Source organism: Bombina bombina, chromosome 4 (genome assembly GCF_027579735.1).
Source record: "Bombina bombina isolate aBomBom1 chromosome 4, aBomBom1.pri, whole genome shotgun sequence".
NCBI classification, from domain to species: Eukaryota; Metazoa; Chordata; class Amphibia; order Anura; family Bombinatoridae; genus Bombina; species Bombina bombina.
Window position 1 is genome coordinate 413579379 of NC_069502.1, and position 18125 is coordinate 413597503.

General features: G+C 36.4%; 1 protein-coding gene across 1 annotated transcript in view; it reads left to right on the plus strand.

The window, feature by feature from the left end:
• The window catches only part of LOC128657504 (probable cation-transporting ATPase 13A4), a 186812-nt gene that overhangs the window by 67539 nt on the left and 101148 nt on the right, over positions 1 to 18125 (plus strand). Inside the window, exons 9-13 of the mRNA XM_053711871.1 lie at positions 6811 to 6942; positions 8282 to 8452; positions 8853 to 9010; positions 13522 to 13710; positions 15970 to 16031. Coding sequence (XP_053567846.1) covers positions 6811 to 6942; positions 8282 to 8452; positions 8853 to 9010; positions 13522 to 13710; positions 15970 to 16031 — 712 coding nt within the window. The remainder of the gene's footprint in view (positions 1 to 6810; positions 6943 to 8281; positions 8453 to 8852; positions 9011 to 13521; positions 13711 to 15969; positions 16032 to 18125) is intronic.

Here is an 18125-nt window from a genome sequence, read left to right on the forward strand (position 1 = left end):
GTGGGGTCTTTTGCGTCTCTTTCTCCATTTGGCATTAGTGGTGGTTTTACAGCTGCTCTGGTCATAACACCAAAAAAAGAAGCTGTATTAGACCATGAGGTTTGCGTGGCATGTACATCATCATTTGTATCACCCTCAGAAGTGCCACCACCACTAGTGTCATTAGTACCTAGAATGTTCTTAGATTTAATGTGTCTATGTCTTGTTTTGAGAATATCCTGGTCTTTACCATATAACCATCTATAGACCCTTTTTTCTCTGTAGTCACTTTCTACAGATCATAGCTTCTTATTTTTTAAAGAGATTACATCATTTGTATATTTCTTAACCTGTGTCTCCAATTTGGTGACCCAATCCTGAGTCTTGTCATCAATCATGGTCTCATAACTGCGTTGTTTAAATATGTCAAGCTCTGTAATTTTTCTTTGCTGTATCATGCATTTGACAAAGGGGACGTAACGTTCCCGAAAGGTTATGCTTTTTATGTGACTTACTAAATGTTAAGTTTTATATAATTTTTCAGTGAGTGCCTTTTTCTCTATTTGCTTTTTTGGATATTTTTTGTAAGTGCACCCTGGAGGCTGTCAATGTTTTATGGAGTGCCTATTCTACTGACTGCAATTTCTATATATATATATATATATATATATATATATATATATATATATATATATATATATATACATTTAAAACACGATCACGATATCCGAAGTCCTCAAGTTAACGTGCATCGGGTTTCGCTAGCTTGCAAACCCAAGTTTACTTTGAGCGCATTTAGCGTGCAAGTGAAAAAAAAACTATTGTAATCTGGGCCAATGTTTTTCTATATTTAATGCAAGTAAGAAACCACAGCCATATAGAAGTTTGTTTATATATAATAGTTTGCATTTCCTAAGACAAATAAACAGTCCATAGATTACTTACTTTTCTTTTTTAAACTGCATTTAATTTAGTGCACTAATATGGAACTATGGAATAACAGAAATATATCATTTGTCATATAAAATAAGTTAGACCCTCATTTTATTAATAATATTTATGATATGACATCCCATATCCCTTTAAAATAGCTAGCATAATATATGTTTTACTTATTTTTAAATACAGGACGGTAAAGATTCCTTTCACATCATAAGAATGATAATACCTTACATGAGCTGGAGAAAAGTTTCAAAATAGTGTGTCACAACATCTAATATTGAAGTTTATATGTAGAGTAAAAATTAAATGTATATTTTATCATATTTAAAGGGACATACAACCCCACCTTTTTCTTGCATGGTTCAAATAGAACATACAATTTTAAACAACTTTCAAATGTTCTTCTATTATAATTTTTTGTTTTCTTGCTATCTTTTGTTGAAAAGCATGAAGGTAAGTTCAGAAGCGTGCACGTGTCTGCAGCAGTTTTGCAAGAAAGTTACACATAAGAAAGAGCACTACATGACAGCACTATTTCCTGTTGTGTAGTGCTCCAGTCATGAGCACGCTACCTATCTAGATGTCTCTTCATCATGGAATAAAATCAGTACGAAGTATATTTGAAAAAATAAGTACATTGGAATATTTTTTTCAAAATCAATTTTGCTTCATTTTCTTGGTATCCTTTGTTGAAAAGCATTTACAATTTACTTATATTATTTAATTTACTTAATTCTTCAGATATCCTTTGTTGAAGAAATAACAATGCACATGGGTGAGCCAATTACAAGAGGCATCTACGTGCAGCCACCAATCAGCAGCTTCTGAGCCTATTTAGATATGTTTTTCAACAAAGGATGTCAAGAGAATGAAGCAAATTAAATAATAGAAGTAAATTGGAAAGTTGTTTAAAATGGCATGCTCTTTCTAAATCATGAGAAAAAAAAAATGTTTTATTTAGCTTTAATATAGAACATTATAAAAATGGAAATATTAAAAAGGTAAACAATTTAATTTCTATTGAAGGAATCTATAACTGAATGACTTTCTATAATATACATTGTGGGTATTATTTTTTATGATTTATTTCTACTAAAAAAAAAATTTAAAAAAAAATTAAGAAAAATATTTACAAAATATAATTTAACCACTCCCAAAAGAAAAATAAAAAAAAATCAAGTGAAGTGATAAAAGGGACACTGAACCCAATTTTTTTCTTTCATGATTCAGATAGAGCATGCAATTTTAAGCAACTTTCTAATTTACTCCTATTATCATTTTTTCTTCGTTCTCTTGCTATCTTTGGCCTAGATTTAGAGTTGGGCGGTAGCCGTGAAAACCAGCGTTAGAGGCTCCTAACACTGGTTTTGGGCTACCGCCGGTATTTAGAGCCAGTCATTAAAGGGTCTAACGCTCACTTTCCAGCCGCAACTTTTCCATCCTGCAGATCCCCTTACGTAAATTGTGTATCCTATCTTTTCAATGGGATTTTTCTAACGCCGGTATTTAGAGTCGTGGCTGGAGTGATTTTTAGACCTCTAACGACAAAACTCCAGCCGCAGAAAAAAGTCAGTAGTTAAGAGCTTTCTGGGCTAACGCCGGTTTATAAAGCTCTTAACTACTGTGCTCTAAAGTACACTAACACCCATAAACTACCTATGTACCCCTAAACCGAGGTCCCCCCACATCGCCGCCACTCGATTAAATTTTTTTAACCCCTAATCTGCCGACCGAATCTCGCCGCTACTGTAATAAATGGATTAACCCCTAAAGCTAAGTCTAACCCTAACACTAACACCCCCTAAGTTAAATATAATTTAAATCTAACGAAATAAATTAACTCTTATTAAATAAATTATTCCTATTTAAAGCTAAATACTTACCTGTAAAATAAACCCTAATATAGCTACAATATAAATTATAATTACATTGTAGCTATTTTAGGATTTATATTTATTTTACAGGCAACTTTGTAATTATTTGAACCAGGTACAATAGCTATTAAATAGTTAAGAACTATTTAATAGCTAAAAGAGTTAAAATAATTACAAAATTACCTGTAAAATAAATCCTAACCTAAGTTACAATTAAACCTAACACTACACTAGCAATAAATAAATTAAATAAAATACCTACAATTACCTACAATTAAACCTAACACTACACTATCAATAAATGAATTAAATACAATATCTACAAATAAATACAATTAAATAAACTAACTAAAGTACAAAAAATAAAAAAGAACTGTTACAAAAAATAAAAAAATATTTACAAACATTAGAAAAATATTACAACAATTTTAAACTAATTACACCTACTCTAAGGACCCTAATAAAATAACAAAGACCCCCAAAATAAAAAAATGCCCTACCCTATTCTAAATTAAAAAAGTACAAAGCTCTTTTACCTTAACAGCCCTGAACAGGGCCCTTTGCGGGGCATGCCCCAAAGAATTCAGCTCTTTTGCCTGTAAAAAAAAAACATACAATACCCCCCCCCAACATTACAACCCACCACCCACATACCCCTAATCTAACCCAAACCCCCCTTAAATAAACCTAACACTAAGCCCCTGAAGATCTTCCTACCTACCTCACCGGGTACCACCGATCCGTCCTGGCTCCAAAATCTTCATCCAAGCCCAAGCGGGGGCTAGACATCCATCATCCGACGGCTGAAGAAGTCCAGAAGAGGGTCCAAAGTCTTTATCCTATCTGGGAAGAAGAGTAGATCCGGACCGGCAACCATCTTCTTCCAAGCGGCATCTTCTATCTTCATCTGATGAGGACCGGCTCCATCGTGAAGACCTCCAGCGCGGACCCATCTTCTTCCAACGATGTCCAACTGAAGAATGACGGTTCCTTTAAGGGACGTCATCCAAGATGGCGTCCCTCGAATTCCGATTGGCTGATAGGATTCTATCAGCCAATCGGAATTAAGGTAGGAAAATTCTGATTGGCTGATGGAATCAGCCAATCAGAATCAAGTTCAATCCGATTGGCTGATCTGATCAGCAAATCAGATTGAGCTTGCATTCTATTGGCTGATCGGAACAGCCAATAGAATGCGAGCTCAATCTGATTGGCTGATTGGATCAGCCAATCGGATTGAACTTGATTCTGATTGGCTGATTCCATCAGCCAATCAGAATTTTCCTACCTTAATTCCGATTGGCTGATAGAATCCTATCAGCCAATCGGAATTCGAGGGACGCCATCTTGGATGACGTCCCTTAAAGGAACCGTCATTCTTCAGTTGGACGTCGTCGGAAGAAGATGGGTCCGCGCTGGAGGTCTTCACGATGGAGCCGGTCCTCATCGGATGAAGATAGAAGATGCCGCTTGGAAGAAGATGGTTGCCGGTCCGGATCTACTCTTCTTCCCGGATAGAATGAAGACTTTGGACCCTCTTCTGGAATTCTTCAGCCGTCGGATGATGGATGTCTAGCCCCCGCTTGGGTTGGATGAAGATATCGGAGCCAGGATGGATCGTTGATACCCGGTGAGGTGAAGACAAGGTAGGAAGATCTTCAGGGGCTTAGTGTTAGGTTTATTTAAGGGGGGTTTGGGTTAGATTAGGGGTATGTGGGTGGTGGGTTGTAATGTTGGGGGGGTAGGTATTGTATGTGTTTTTTTACAGGCAAAAGAGCTGAATTTCTTGGGGCATGCCCCGCAAAAGGCCCTGTTCAGGGCTGGTAAGGTAAAAGAGCTTTGAACTTTTGTAATTTAGAATAGGGTAGGGCATTTTATTATTTTGGGGGGCTTTGTTATTTTATTAGGGGGCTTAGAGTAGGTGTAATTAGTTTAAAATTGTTGTAATATTTTTCTAATGTTTGTAAATATTTTATTATTTTTTGTAACTTAGTTTTTTTTTATTTTTTGTACTTTAGTTAGTTTATTTAATTTTATTTATTTGTAGATATTGTATTTAATTAATTTATTGATAGTGTAGTGTTAGGTTTAATTGTAGATAATTGTAGGTATTGTATTTAATTAATTTATTGATAGTGTAGTGTTAGGTTTAATTGTAACTTAGGTTAGGATTTATTTTACAGGTAATTTTGTAATTATTTTAACTCTTTTAGCTATTAAATAGTTCTTAACTATTTAATAGCTATTGTACCTGGTTCAAATAATTACAAAGTTGCCTGTAAAATAAATATAAATCCTAAAATAGCTACAATGTAATTATAATTTATATTGTAGCTATATTAGGGTTTATTTTACAGGTAAGTATTTAGCTTTAAATAGGAATAATTTATTTAATAAGTGTTAATTAATTTCGTTAGATTTAAATTATATTTAATTTAGGGGGGTGTTAGTGTTAGGGTTAGACTTAGCTTTAGGGGTTAATACATTTATTAGAATAGCGGTGAGCTCCAGTCGGCAGATTAGGGGTTAATGCTTGAAGTTAGGTGTCGGCAATGTTAGGGAGGGCAGATTAGGGGTTAATACTATTTATTATAGGGTTAGTGAGGCGGATTAGGGGTTAATAACTTTATTATAATAGCGGTGCGGTCCGCTCGGCAGATTAGGGGTTAATAAGTGTAGGCAGGTGGAGGCGACTTTGTGGGGGGCAGATTAGGGGTTAATAAATATAATATAGGGGTCGGCGGTGTTAGGGGCAGCAGATTAGGGGTACACAGGGATAATGTAGGTAGCGGCGGTTTGCGGAGCGGCAGATTAGGGGTTAATAATAATATGCAGGGGTCAGCGATAGCGGGGGTGGCAGATTAGGGGTCAATAAGTGTAAGGTTAGGGGTGTTTAGACTCGGGGTACATGTTAGAGTAGGAAGTGTTTCCCCATAGGAAACAATGGGCTGCGTTAGGAGCTTAACGCTGCTTTTTTGCAGGTGTTAGGTTTTTTTTCAGCTCAAACTGCTCCATTGTTTCCTATGGGGGAATCGTGCACGAGCACGTTTTTGAAGCTGGCCGCGTCTGTAAGCAACTCTGGTATTGAGAGTTCCAGTGGCGTTAAATGATGCTCTACGCTCCCTTTTTGGAGCCTAACGCACTGAAAAGCCTGCCATTCAGTGAACTCTCAATACCAGAGGTATTTAAAAGGTGCGGCCAGAAAAAAGCATGCGTTAGCTACGCGGGTCGTTACCGACAAAACTCTAAATCTAGGCCTTTATTTGAAACAGAAGGCATCTAAGCTTTTTTTTTGTTTAGAACTCTGGATAGCACTTTTTTATTGGTGGATGAATTTATCCACAAAATCAGCAAGGACAACCCAGGTTGTTCACCAAAAATGGGCTGACATCTAAATTTAGATTCTTGCATTTCAAATAAAGATACCAAGAGAATGAAGAACATTTGATAATAGGAGTAAATTAGAAAGTTGCTTAAAATGTCATGCTCTATCTGAATCACGAAAGAAAAAAATTGGGTTCAGTGTCCCTTTAAATTACCTTGCCATTTCCCTTCTAGATAGACGTGTTAATTCCATTCCCTTCACCCCTGATGCTCCATATTGCAACTAACAAAGGTTGCTTAAAAGGGGCATGCACGTGTAAAAAATCGTGAAAGTTTAATTTAAATATGATTCAACTATAAAGACAATTTAATAGCTTTGCTCTTGGGGCCTATATCAATTATACATTCCAGTATACAAATAAACAGTCCCTTTATAACAATACAAATAGCACTTTGATTGATCTATTAGCCTTAATTACATACCGTGCTGCTATTATTTAGAACAAAAAAAATTCAACACTGGCACAATAAATCAAAGCTAATTATTTTATTTAAAAAATTTAGCATGACACAGTAATTAGAACCATAAAAAAGTTACATCATAATCCAACAGGATTGATGTAAGTGCTCAGACACTTTTGTGGTGTTTTTCAGAAGATTTTCACTATTCATATTAGATATTTTATTGCAGATTGCAGTCAGGTGGAGTCTCATCATTTGGTTCCAGGAGATATTATTGTTTTATCTGGCAAAAACTTTTCCATGTCATGTGATGCTCTATTAATCAACGGGACCTGCATTGTTAATGAGGGAATGTTAACAGGTAAGAAAGCACTCAATAATTCATTATTTAAAGTGAAGTAAACTACATTTTTTATTGTGCACACTGCTTAAATATATTAAAATATTAATATTTTTTTGTAAAAAAAAAATATTAAAATTGTTTATTTTGATAAACACATAGGCAGTAAATGTCCATGGGTATCTGGAAATGGTCAAGAGGGGCAAATACCGCCATGAAATTTTGATATTTATATCCAAGTATATGCACCCATTAAATCACTATTTTGATGCAGTGATTCACTATTATTAAAATAATGCACAATTCACAAGAAAGCTCTATCTGTCCTCTAAACAATATATAGTAAGTTTGGGTGCACTTAATTTTAAAGAGGTACATTTTGGTTGAACAAACATATAGCTCAAATTCTATGTTTTGTTTGCATTCAGAGCTTGGACAATTGACTGTCTTGAAGGAATTAAGTATCAAGGTTTGAGGTGATGCCAACCATCAGTCTCCTGCTGAAATACCACATTTGACATTACAATCCAGTTATAAGATGGCAAAAAATAAGTCTTCTAAATATGTTCTTGCTGTTGGTAATCATCAACAATGTTTCAGAATAAATCTACATCCTTGTAATTTATATACAGTATATATTTATATTTATTATTATTTATAATTTGGTTAATGTTTTTTTTTAATTAATAATTTCTCAATAAATCTTGAATAAAATAAATATTTATTACATTTCATCTTGATTTTAATCAGTAAAGCATTTGACCATGTATCAACATATCAATAATGCACTGGGTACTGTGAGGGCCTCATCTTTTTATAACCTATTCTGATAATTCTATATTTTACTTATATATGTTATGTCTACCTACTATATTCTTTACCTCTTTTCTCATAGAGTACTGGACATGTATAGGTGACTACTTCCAATTTCAGGGCATTCTGTAGCTCTTAGGATTTCTGGTGCCAGTGTAATAAATTGTGGTACAAAGTGCCACCAGCAACTTTATCAAACTGCTATTGATTCATCTTTTCCCTCTTAAACATATCTCTATATCACTGGTTTTCAAACCTGTCCTTTGGCCTCCCCAAAAGGCCAGGTTTTTTGGATTACCTTGGATGAGAGCAGGAAAAATAACCATGTTTACCAATCAGATGATTATTTCATCTGTGCTCAAATTCAGATACCCACAAAATATGTCTTGCAAGGGAGGCTGGACAGGTTAAAAAAACAGTGCTCTATATCAAACTTTTATTAAGAATTTCATCACCAACACTTTTGTGTGTATACTTGCTATTATTGTAAGCAAATATTATATAGCCATACTTTTTTGTTCTGAATGTATTGGTTGGGTTTCTGCAGGTGAATGCATTCCAGTGACAAAAACGCAGTTACCACATGCAGATGACACAATGCCATGGAACCAGTTCAGTGGGGAAGATTACAAACGACACATTCTGTTCTGTGGAACAGAAGTTATTAGAACAGAGTCAACTTTTCAAGTACCAACCAAAGCTGTAGTATTAAGAACTGGTAAGAAGAATTGCTTGTTTATTAACACATTTGTTTTAAGAAGTCAGAAGACTAGATTGTTATGTATTTCTATCTGTAATGTGTGAGGGGTATATGTAAATTAATAAAACATAATTGTATGATGTTATTTTAGCAACTCAAAGATAAAAAGTGAATAATACCTATGTATATGTTTATGCAAATTGAATCACATTTTTTATCTCTGTACAAATTCTCTAGTTGGCAAACAAGGATTTTTGTAACATTGTATTGTGATAACATTTATCTTGACTTCAGAAGAAATAGTAACATAATCCTATTTAGGATCATTAAAAAAATCTGTTATGTTGTGAATGAACAGAGATAAGTGAGAAATTATCTGTATAATTAAACTATGCTTTTTGTTCTTGTTTTGCTGCAGGTTTCAACACAACTAAAGGGGATATGGTAAGATCCATACTGTATCCCAAGCCACTGAACTTCAAACTGCACAGAGATGTAAAGTGGTTTTTCATAATTCTTTTCATTCTTGCTGTCATTGGGATCCTTTATACAATAATTATATTTGCACTGAGAAAGGTAATGTCTTACTTATCATCTACAAAGTATTTCTTAATTTATCTATGTGGGCAAGAAAAGAGACATATTTGTTCTTTGCTAATATTGGCAACTTCCTTGGTATACTATAAAGGAACCCTCATTGCACCTTAAGTGCAGTGGCATCACCAGAAATCACATTTAAAAGCAGAAGGGCTACTAATAATCAACAATGCCAGAGGTCTACTAGTAAAATAACATTCACCTTCATTATTATTCTTTATTTATAAAGCGCCAACAGATTCTGCAGCGCTGTCCGTGGGTAACAAAGATAAAAGGACAGTACAATATGAGACACCAGACAAAATGTAACAATCAAATACAGGGGGAATTGGGAGCCCTGTTCCTGTGGGACCTTACAATCTAAATGGGTAGGAGGGTGAGAAACAGGAGGTGGGGACTGCAAAGGTATGATGTTAGTGTGAAGTTAGATGAGGGCAACTATTAAGCAAGTGGAATTCATTAGTTACTGATTTGGTGATAGGCTTCCCTGAACAAGAAGGTCTTTAGGGAGCGTTTAAAGGAGGAGAGGTTGGGGGAAAGTCTGACAGCTTGAGGAAGTGTGTTCCAAAGGGTTGGTGCAGCACGAGAGATGTCCTGTAGTCTAGCAGAGAGGAGGTGATGATGGTAGAAGAGGCAAGGAGTAGAACATTGTTGTATCTTAGGAGACGGGCTGGAGTATATTTGTTGATGAGTGAGGACAGGTATGGGGGGGCTGCATTGGTAAGGGCTTTGTAGGTCAGTGTGAGAATTTTTTATTTAATTCTGCTGTGAATGGGGAGCCAGTGAAGGGACTCACAAAGGGGTGCAGCAGATACAGAGTGCCGGGAGAGGTTGATTAGCCTAACTGAAGCATTTAGGATGGATTGAAGGGGGGAGAGGCGGGAGAGAGGAAGGCCAGTTAGTAGGTTGTTACAGTAGCCAAGCCAGGAGATTACTAGGGAATGGATTAGCTGTTTAGTAGTTTCAGCACTCAGAAAAGGACGGATTTTGGAGATATTGCATAGGTGGTTGTGACAGAATAAAGAGAGCGATTGGATGTGGGGTATGAAGGACAGATTGGAGTCAAGTGTAACTCCTAGGCAGCGGACTTGGAGTGATGGGGAGATAGTGGTGTCACCAACAGTGATAGAAAAGTTAGAAACTGAAGTAGAATTAGATGGGGGGATGAGAAGAAGCTCAGTCTTGGACATGTTGATTTTTAGGTGGTGAGAGGCCAAACAGGAAGAAATGCCAGATAAGCAGTCGCTGATGTGGGAAAGGACAGAAGGAGAGAGTGCAGGGGTGGATAGGTAGATCTGAGTATCATCAGCATAGAGGTGATAGTTGAAGCCATAGCTACTGATAAGTTTACCCAGTGAGGAAGTATAAATAGAGAAGAGTAGAGGGCCTAGAACAGAGCCTTGAGGTACTCCAACAGACAGAGGCAGTGGAGAGGAGGAGTCACCAGTAAATGAGACAGAAAAAGACCTATTAGAGAGATACAAGTGGATCCAGGAGAGGGCAATGTCACAGAGCCCAAGGGAGCTGAGAGTCTGTAGGAGGAGGGGATGGTCAACAGTGTCAAAGGCAGCAGACAGGTCAAGTAAGATAAGTATAGAATAGTGGCCATTGTTTTTAGCAGAAAGAAGATTGTTAGTATCCTAGGTGAGGGCAGTCTCAGTTCAGTGTTGGGGACGGAAGCCAGATTGCAGGGGGTCAAGAAATTAGTTGGAGGATAGGAAGTGTGTTAGGTGATCGAAAACTAGTTTTTCCAGGACTTTAAAAGCTAGAGGAAGTAGTGATATGGGGCGGTAGTTTGCAGGAGAATTTGGGTCTAGGGAGGGTTTTTTGAGGATGGGGTGACCTTTGCATGTTTAAAGGATGATGGAAATGAACCAGTAGTAAGGAATCGGTTGAATATGTGAGTAAGAGCTGGGGTGAGGGTAGAGGACAGAGAAGGTATTAGATGTGAAGGGATAGGGTCAAGTGGGCAGGTAGTGAGGTGTGAGGAAGATATTAGGGAACTCACTTTATTCTCAGTGGTTGGGGGAAGGTACTGAGAGTGTTGGAGGGGGTGACCGGGGGTGGAGATGGAAGGTTGCAGTCTTGTGGTGGGATGTTACTTCGGATGGTAAGTGTTTTGTTGAAAAACTAGTCTGCCCAGTCTTGAGCACTAAAGATGAAGGGGGTGGTGCAGGTGGATAGAATGTTGAAAGTGGAGAAGAGACGCTTAGGGTTTGATGAGTGAGAAGATATGAGAGAAGAGAAGTAGTTTTGCTTGGCTAAGTGAAGGGCAGAGGAGTAAGAATAAAGAATGAACTTATAGTGTAGGAAATCGGCTTCAGAGTGGGATTTCCTCCAGGCACGTTCTGCAGCACCAGAACATTTTTGTAGATAGCGTGTTTGCTGAGAGTGCCAGGGCTGGAGCTGACGACGTGGGGTTTTGCATATTTGTGGAGGAGCAAGGGTGTCGAGTGCAGAGGAGAGAGTATTGTTATAGTGGTTTATAGCAAGGTCAGGGCAGGAAACCGTGGAAATGTGGGGAAGGCGTATTTGAATAAGGTTAGAAAGTTGGAGAGGATCCACAGTGTGTAGATTTCTACAGGTGCGGAGGCGGGGGGGAGAAATAGGTTTAGCATGTACATTGAGGTTATAGGTGAGCAGATGGTGGTCTAAGATGGGAAATGGACGACAGGTGACATCAGAAGGGGAGCAGAGGTAGGAGAACCAGATCAAGAGAATGTCCGTCGCGGTGAGTAGGGAATAGGGTGGATTGTGAGAGACTAAAGGAATTTGTGAGTGAGGGAAGTTTAGAGGCAGCAGGGGCAGATGGGTTATCAATGGGGATGTTGAAGTCCCCTAGGATTAGTGCAGGTGTATTTGAAGAGAGAAAGTGAGAAAGCCAGGCAGCAAAGTTGTCGAGGAATTTGGAGGTTGGTCCAGGGAGGCAATAGATAACTACCACCTTGAGGGAGAGGGTGGAGAAAATGTGGATGCAGTGGACTTCAAAGGAAGAAAAGGAGAGAGATGGATGAGAATGGAGGTGCTGATAGGAGCAGGAGGGGGATAGTAAGATTCCAACACCGCCACATTCATGTGTACATTAATATAAATCTATGCCTATAACTATGTACATATTTACACGCACACACACACACATATTCACACACACTTATATATATTTACTCCCAGCCAACCAATCGCAAAAGAGCAAAGCTGGTCAATAATTTGGGATATATTAGTCCCAGATGTTTCACATTGGCAACCTCTGCTTACACTGCTTCATAAATAGGGGCCTAAGACTTTAATACAATCTGGAAAAAGATTAAAGGGAAATTGAACTAAATTATAATTCCCTATAACATTTTAATTATACATAGTATACATTGTGCAAATGTGGTTGCTATATAGTGCTTAAAAGTGTATGATATTGTTAAAAGCTTTCTTGTGAAGCTGCTACCATATGTATAGTGCTCCAGATACATGCATGCAATCTACCTATGTATGTTCTTTAATAAAGGATGCCAAGAGAATGAGGTAAAATTTGCTAAAAGAAGCAACTAGAATGTTTTAAAAATTGTGTGCACTAATTAATCATGAAAGAACAAATTTGAGTATCTTATACTTTTAATTTGATTTAATTTACCTTTCAGAGTCATCTGTGCACGTGCCAAACATAGGGAAAGCTAGTTTGCATAAATTATACCATGGATGTTCTAGTATTCTTGCAATAATACGTGATAAATAGTTACATGAAAAATTTATGCATGATTTCTTTTGGTACGCTAGGCAACAGTGGTATTAAAGGGACATTATACACTCATTTTTTCTTTGCATAAATGTTTTGTAGATGATCTATTTATATAGCCCATAAAGTTTTTTTTTTTTTTTTTTTTTTTAAATGTATAGTTTTGCTTATTTTTAAATAACATTGCTCTGATTTTCAGACTCCTAACCAAGCCCCAAAGTTTTATGTGAATACTGTCAGCTACCTTCGCCAGCTTGCTCCCGTTTGTGTAAAGGGTCTTTTCATATGCAAAAGAAGGGGGAGGGGGGGGAGTGTCTTATTTCCCACTTGCAGTGGGCTTTCCAGCTGCCTTTTCAACAGAGCTAAACTAAGAGGTTCTAAGTAAGTTTTTAAACAGTTTTATACTGGATTCTTATATCAGTATCTGTGCATCTTATTACATGCAGTTATATGAAAATTAGTGTATACTGTCCCTTTAAATACGTGGCCCTTGTGTAAGCACATTTGCACCTTTTATTACTTAAAAAGTACTTGAAATCATAACTAACGCCTTTAGTTGAAAAATTGATTCATGTCATTTTAAGGCTATATTATCAATTCTAGGTGTGAAAAAAATGTGAAATGAGACAAAGGAGTTTTGATTTATTGGTTGGAGTATAAATGTCTATTTGTAGATCATTGTCTAACACCCCTGATGTCCAATATACATATTAGTTTACTAGTAAATGTATCACTCTAATGATTAACTCTCCTGTACTTACAGGTTTCAGCTGGAAGAATCATAATTGAGTCCCTGGTACTTTTGACTTCAGCAATTTGCCCTATTATACCAGCTGCTCTGACAGTGGGGATACTTTATGGCCAAAGCAGACTAAAGAAAAAAGGAATATTTTGTATCAGCCCAGACCGAATCAACATGTGCGGCCAACTGAACCTCTTTTGCTTTGACAAAGTAAAGCATTTCTTTTTGTAATATAAATGTAATATATTCCATTGAATTTACTCCAAATATAATTTATTTACCATTTTTTCGTTAAAGAACAAAACAAAAAAAGTGCCTTTAGAATGACTTATCCTTTATTTCTCAATGCTCTGCCACTATGGCAATGCTCTGCCACTATGGGGTAGATCATAAGCCATTGGCAATTTGATCCTAAAATGTTTTTTTGCTTAAAGGGACAGTCAACACCAGAATTTTTGCTGTTTAAAAAGATAGATAATCCATTTATTAGCCATTCCCGAGTTTTGCAAAACCAACACTGTTATATTAATACACTTTTTATTTCTGTGACTAACTGGTATCTAAGCATCTTCTGACCGCCTCTAATCACATGACTTTTAGTTATTATCTATTGACTTGCATTTTAGCCAATTAGTGCAGTGTCTGCCACTAGCCACGGGCGTGATCACAATGCTATCTAAATGGCCTACATGAGCTTGCTCTCCCCTGCTGTGAAAAGTAAATAAAATAGAGGCGGCCTTCAAGGGCTTAGAAATGATCATATGTGCCTTCCTAGGTTTGCTTTCAACTAGAATACCAAGAGAACAAAGCAAAATTGTTGATAAAAGTACATTGTAAAGTTGTTTAAAATTACATGCCCCATTTGAAAAATGAAAGTTTTTTTTGGACTTGACTGTCCCTTTAAGAGCCAAATTGGTTAGTGTGTTTTCCATGTGATCACAATGAAAAATGGATCAGTGCATTAAAAGACTACAGCAGTGATTACCTTATAAACAGAAAAGTTCACGAAAAGTATGTTAAAGGGATACTAAACTCACATATTTTTCTTCAATGATTCAGATATAACATGCAATTTTAAGTTAATTTCTAATTTACTCCTATTTTCAAATTTTCTTCGTTCTCTTGCTATCTTTACTTGAAAAAGGAGGGATGTAAGCTTAGTAGCCTTCCCATTTTTGGTTCAGCACCTGGGTAGTGCTTGCAGATTGGTGGCTACATTTACATTCCTCCTTTTTCAAATAAAGATAGCAACAGAACGAAGAAAAATTGCTAATGGAGTAAATCAGAAAGTTGCTTAAAATTGCATGCTCTATCTGAATCATGAAAGAAAAAAATTGGGTTTAGTGTACCTTTTAGTACTTGTTATCAGGATAGAAACTGGGAAGCCATTGAAGACTGACATACACCATAGGCCTTTCACACGTCTTAATGTTACAGTAAAGTTATTTGTATTTAAAACCCTTGTGTTCAGTGTCTAAGGAGAAAGCTCATTTACATGTGTGAGATTAATCTATTAAAATCTCATTCCATCTTCAGCATTGCTAAAGCAACTGAATGCCATTTGTATGTAAGCATAATGATAATACTAGGCTTGATTGCTCAATGACTATATTGGTCACTTTCAATTTTAAGTATTTTTTTTTTAATCATATTTATAAATTTTGATTGTAAATGCAGTTTCTGGCTTGTTGTGATCTTAAAAGAAATAGGAGCCATAGGGGCCCATTTATCAAGCTCCAGATGGAGCTTGAGGGCCTGCAGGCTCGCCAGAAACATCAGTTATGAAGCAGCGGTCTAAAGAATACGTAGAGTGTCCGACAGACCTTTGTTAAATAGGCCCCAAAGACACAATCACAGTGTGGGAAAGACCCTATTGAGATTCTGTCAAATCGTTGGCCAAAAAAAAAAAAGCAGAAAAAGCCTCAGCCGATAGATTGTGATCAATCCCCAAAATAGATATGTACAAATATTTTTAAAGGCAAATAAAACCAAAATGTTTCTTTCATGATTTAGATAGAACATGCAATTTTACACAATTTTCCATTTTATTTTTATTATTACATTTTCTTTGTTTTCATGTTATCCTTTGTTGAAAAGCAGGAAGGTATGTTTAGGAGTGTGCACGTGTCTGCAACACTATATGGCAGCAGTTTTGCAACAATGTAATACATTAGCAAGAGCACTAGATGGCAGCACTATTTCCTGTCATGTAGTTCTTTCCTGTCATGTAGGTGCATGCTACCTATTTAGATACCTCTTCAACAAAGAATAATATTAGAATGATGCAAATTTGATAATAGAAGTAAATTGAAAACTTTTTTAAATTGGTATTATTTAACTAAATCATGAAAGAAAAAAAATGGGTTTCATGTCCCTTAAATATTTGTAGGTTACTACACTAAACTGATAATACATATTCCTTTTGGTTTCCATAAATAACTATATATATGTTTCCTCTTTTATACTTAGACTGGGACACTAACAGAAGATGGACTTGATCTAATGGGTATTATCCCATCAGGAGGCAAATGGTACTTCCAGTTTTGAAATTCCATTATAAAAGCTTATTCATTTCCCTTCATTCTTTCTGCGAATACTACGTCTTTGTTTTTAAAGTTTTTCTCAATTCTATGGAGAATACTGACCCTTTTATAATTTTAGCTTTATACTAATATTTTAATTGCTGACTTAGAGCTAGATTACAAGTGCATCACAACCGATAGTATATTATCCTTAGTGTTACCCGGTACTAAGGATAGAGAACAATCAGGTATGACAAATGGAGGTTGTCGTAAAGGTTTACTAGAGAATCTTAACATGGCCAACATTTTCTAGTGCGCCCTATTCTGTGAATGGGTAGTGCAGGATGTGCTATTATCACTCATATAATAAGTGGTGAGCTAAGTGTTAGCTGGATATTTATTGCACGCCTGTAATTGGTTGAATTTGCCCGTTTATGGGTGAGCAAGAAATTAGCGATCCACTTGTAATCTAGCCCTAAATGTCAAATAAAGGTTTATTATTGAAATAAATATTTTAACAGTGACTTAAAGGGATAAGTTATATGATCAGGTGCTGGAAAGGGAAGTTCTCAAAGGTATTTATATGTGTGTGTGTATTTATATTTGTATGTGCATATGTATTTATGTGCAAGTATGTGTATGTCTGTGTACACATGTATGTATGTGCGCAGTGTTTTAATCTTAAATTTCAGCAGAAAATAATAGTTTAAGAGTAAGTGAAAATTTCATCTATTTGACCTTTGGCTTATTGCAACTTCAGCTTATCACTTAAGCGATAGCCGACGTGAGTTTTTCAGCGCACCCCCTATAAAAGTCTATAATGTGAGAGATTTAGTGCAACTTCACTATAGAACATCCAGATGTTAGAGTGCCCTAGACTTTCACTCTAGCACTTATATATAATTTTTAATTGTAATCTAGGCTCAAAAATAAAAGTTATATTGATCTAACTTGAGCTCTGTTAGTGTGCAATAGCACTAATATTTTTGCGCTCCATCTGTAATCGAACCCCTAATATGTAACTGTCCAATTACATCCTATCCATCATTTCTCTATTTTTATCTGCATTTTCATCTTATTTCTTTCTCTCCCACTTACTTTTCCCTTATCTTTATTTTTTGTGTCTCTTCATTTAGTTTTGGGTTATATTGGAAATAATATTGTTCTCACTGCTAATAGACCAGTCCTATTCTGTAATTCCTATCTGAGGCTATATATACCAAGGAACACTGCAATACATGCATGCTTTTATTTTATGCATTTAAATTAACATACTAACTACAGTAGGTAAAATGACCAGTAAATATAGCTGCACATCAGTTGCAAATGATATTCAAAATCAACACAAATATGTAAAAACAAAATTTATGCTTACCTGATAAATTTCTTTCTTTCCGGATATGGAGAGTCCACAACGTCATTCAATTACTAGTGGGAGCACTCCTGGCCAGCAGGAGGAGGCAAAGAGCACCACAGCAAAGCTGTTAAGTGTCACTCCCCTACCCATAATCCCCAGTCATTCGACCGAAGGGAAATGGAAAAGGAATAACACAAAGGTGAAGATGTGCATGAAGCTTAGTAAAAAATAACTGTCTTAATAAAGGGTGGGGTCGTGGACTCTCCATATCTGGAAAAAAATAAATTGATCAGGTAAGCATAAATTCTGTTTTCTTTCCTAAGATATGGAGACTCCACAACGTTATTCAATTACTGGTGGGAACCAATACCCAAGCTAGAGGACACAGAATGAACAGGAAGGGAGAACAAGACAGGCAGACCTAAAAAGAAGGCACCTCCCAAAAGAGGCCTCAGCCAAAGCAAAAGTCAAATTTGGAAAATTTGGAAAAAGTATGCAAAGAGGACCAAATTGCAAATCTGTTTCACAGAAGCTTCATTTTTGAAATCTCAAGAAGAAGAGAGCCCTAGTGGAATGAGCTGTAATTCTCTCAGGAGGCTGCTGTCCAGCAGTCTCATAAGCAAAATGAATCATACTTCTCAACCAGAGGGAAAGAGAAGTAGAAGTAGCCTTATGACCCTTACGCTTTTTCTGAGAAACAAACAAACAGAGCAGAAGACTGGCGAAAATCCTTAGTTGCTTGTAGG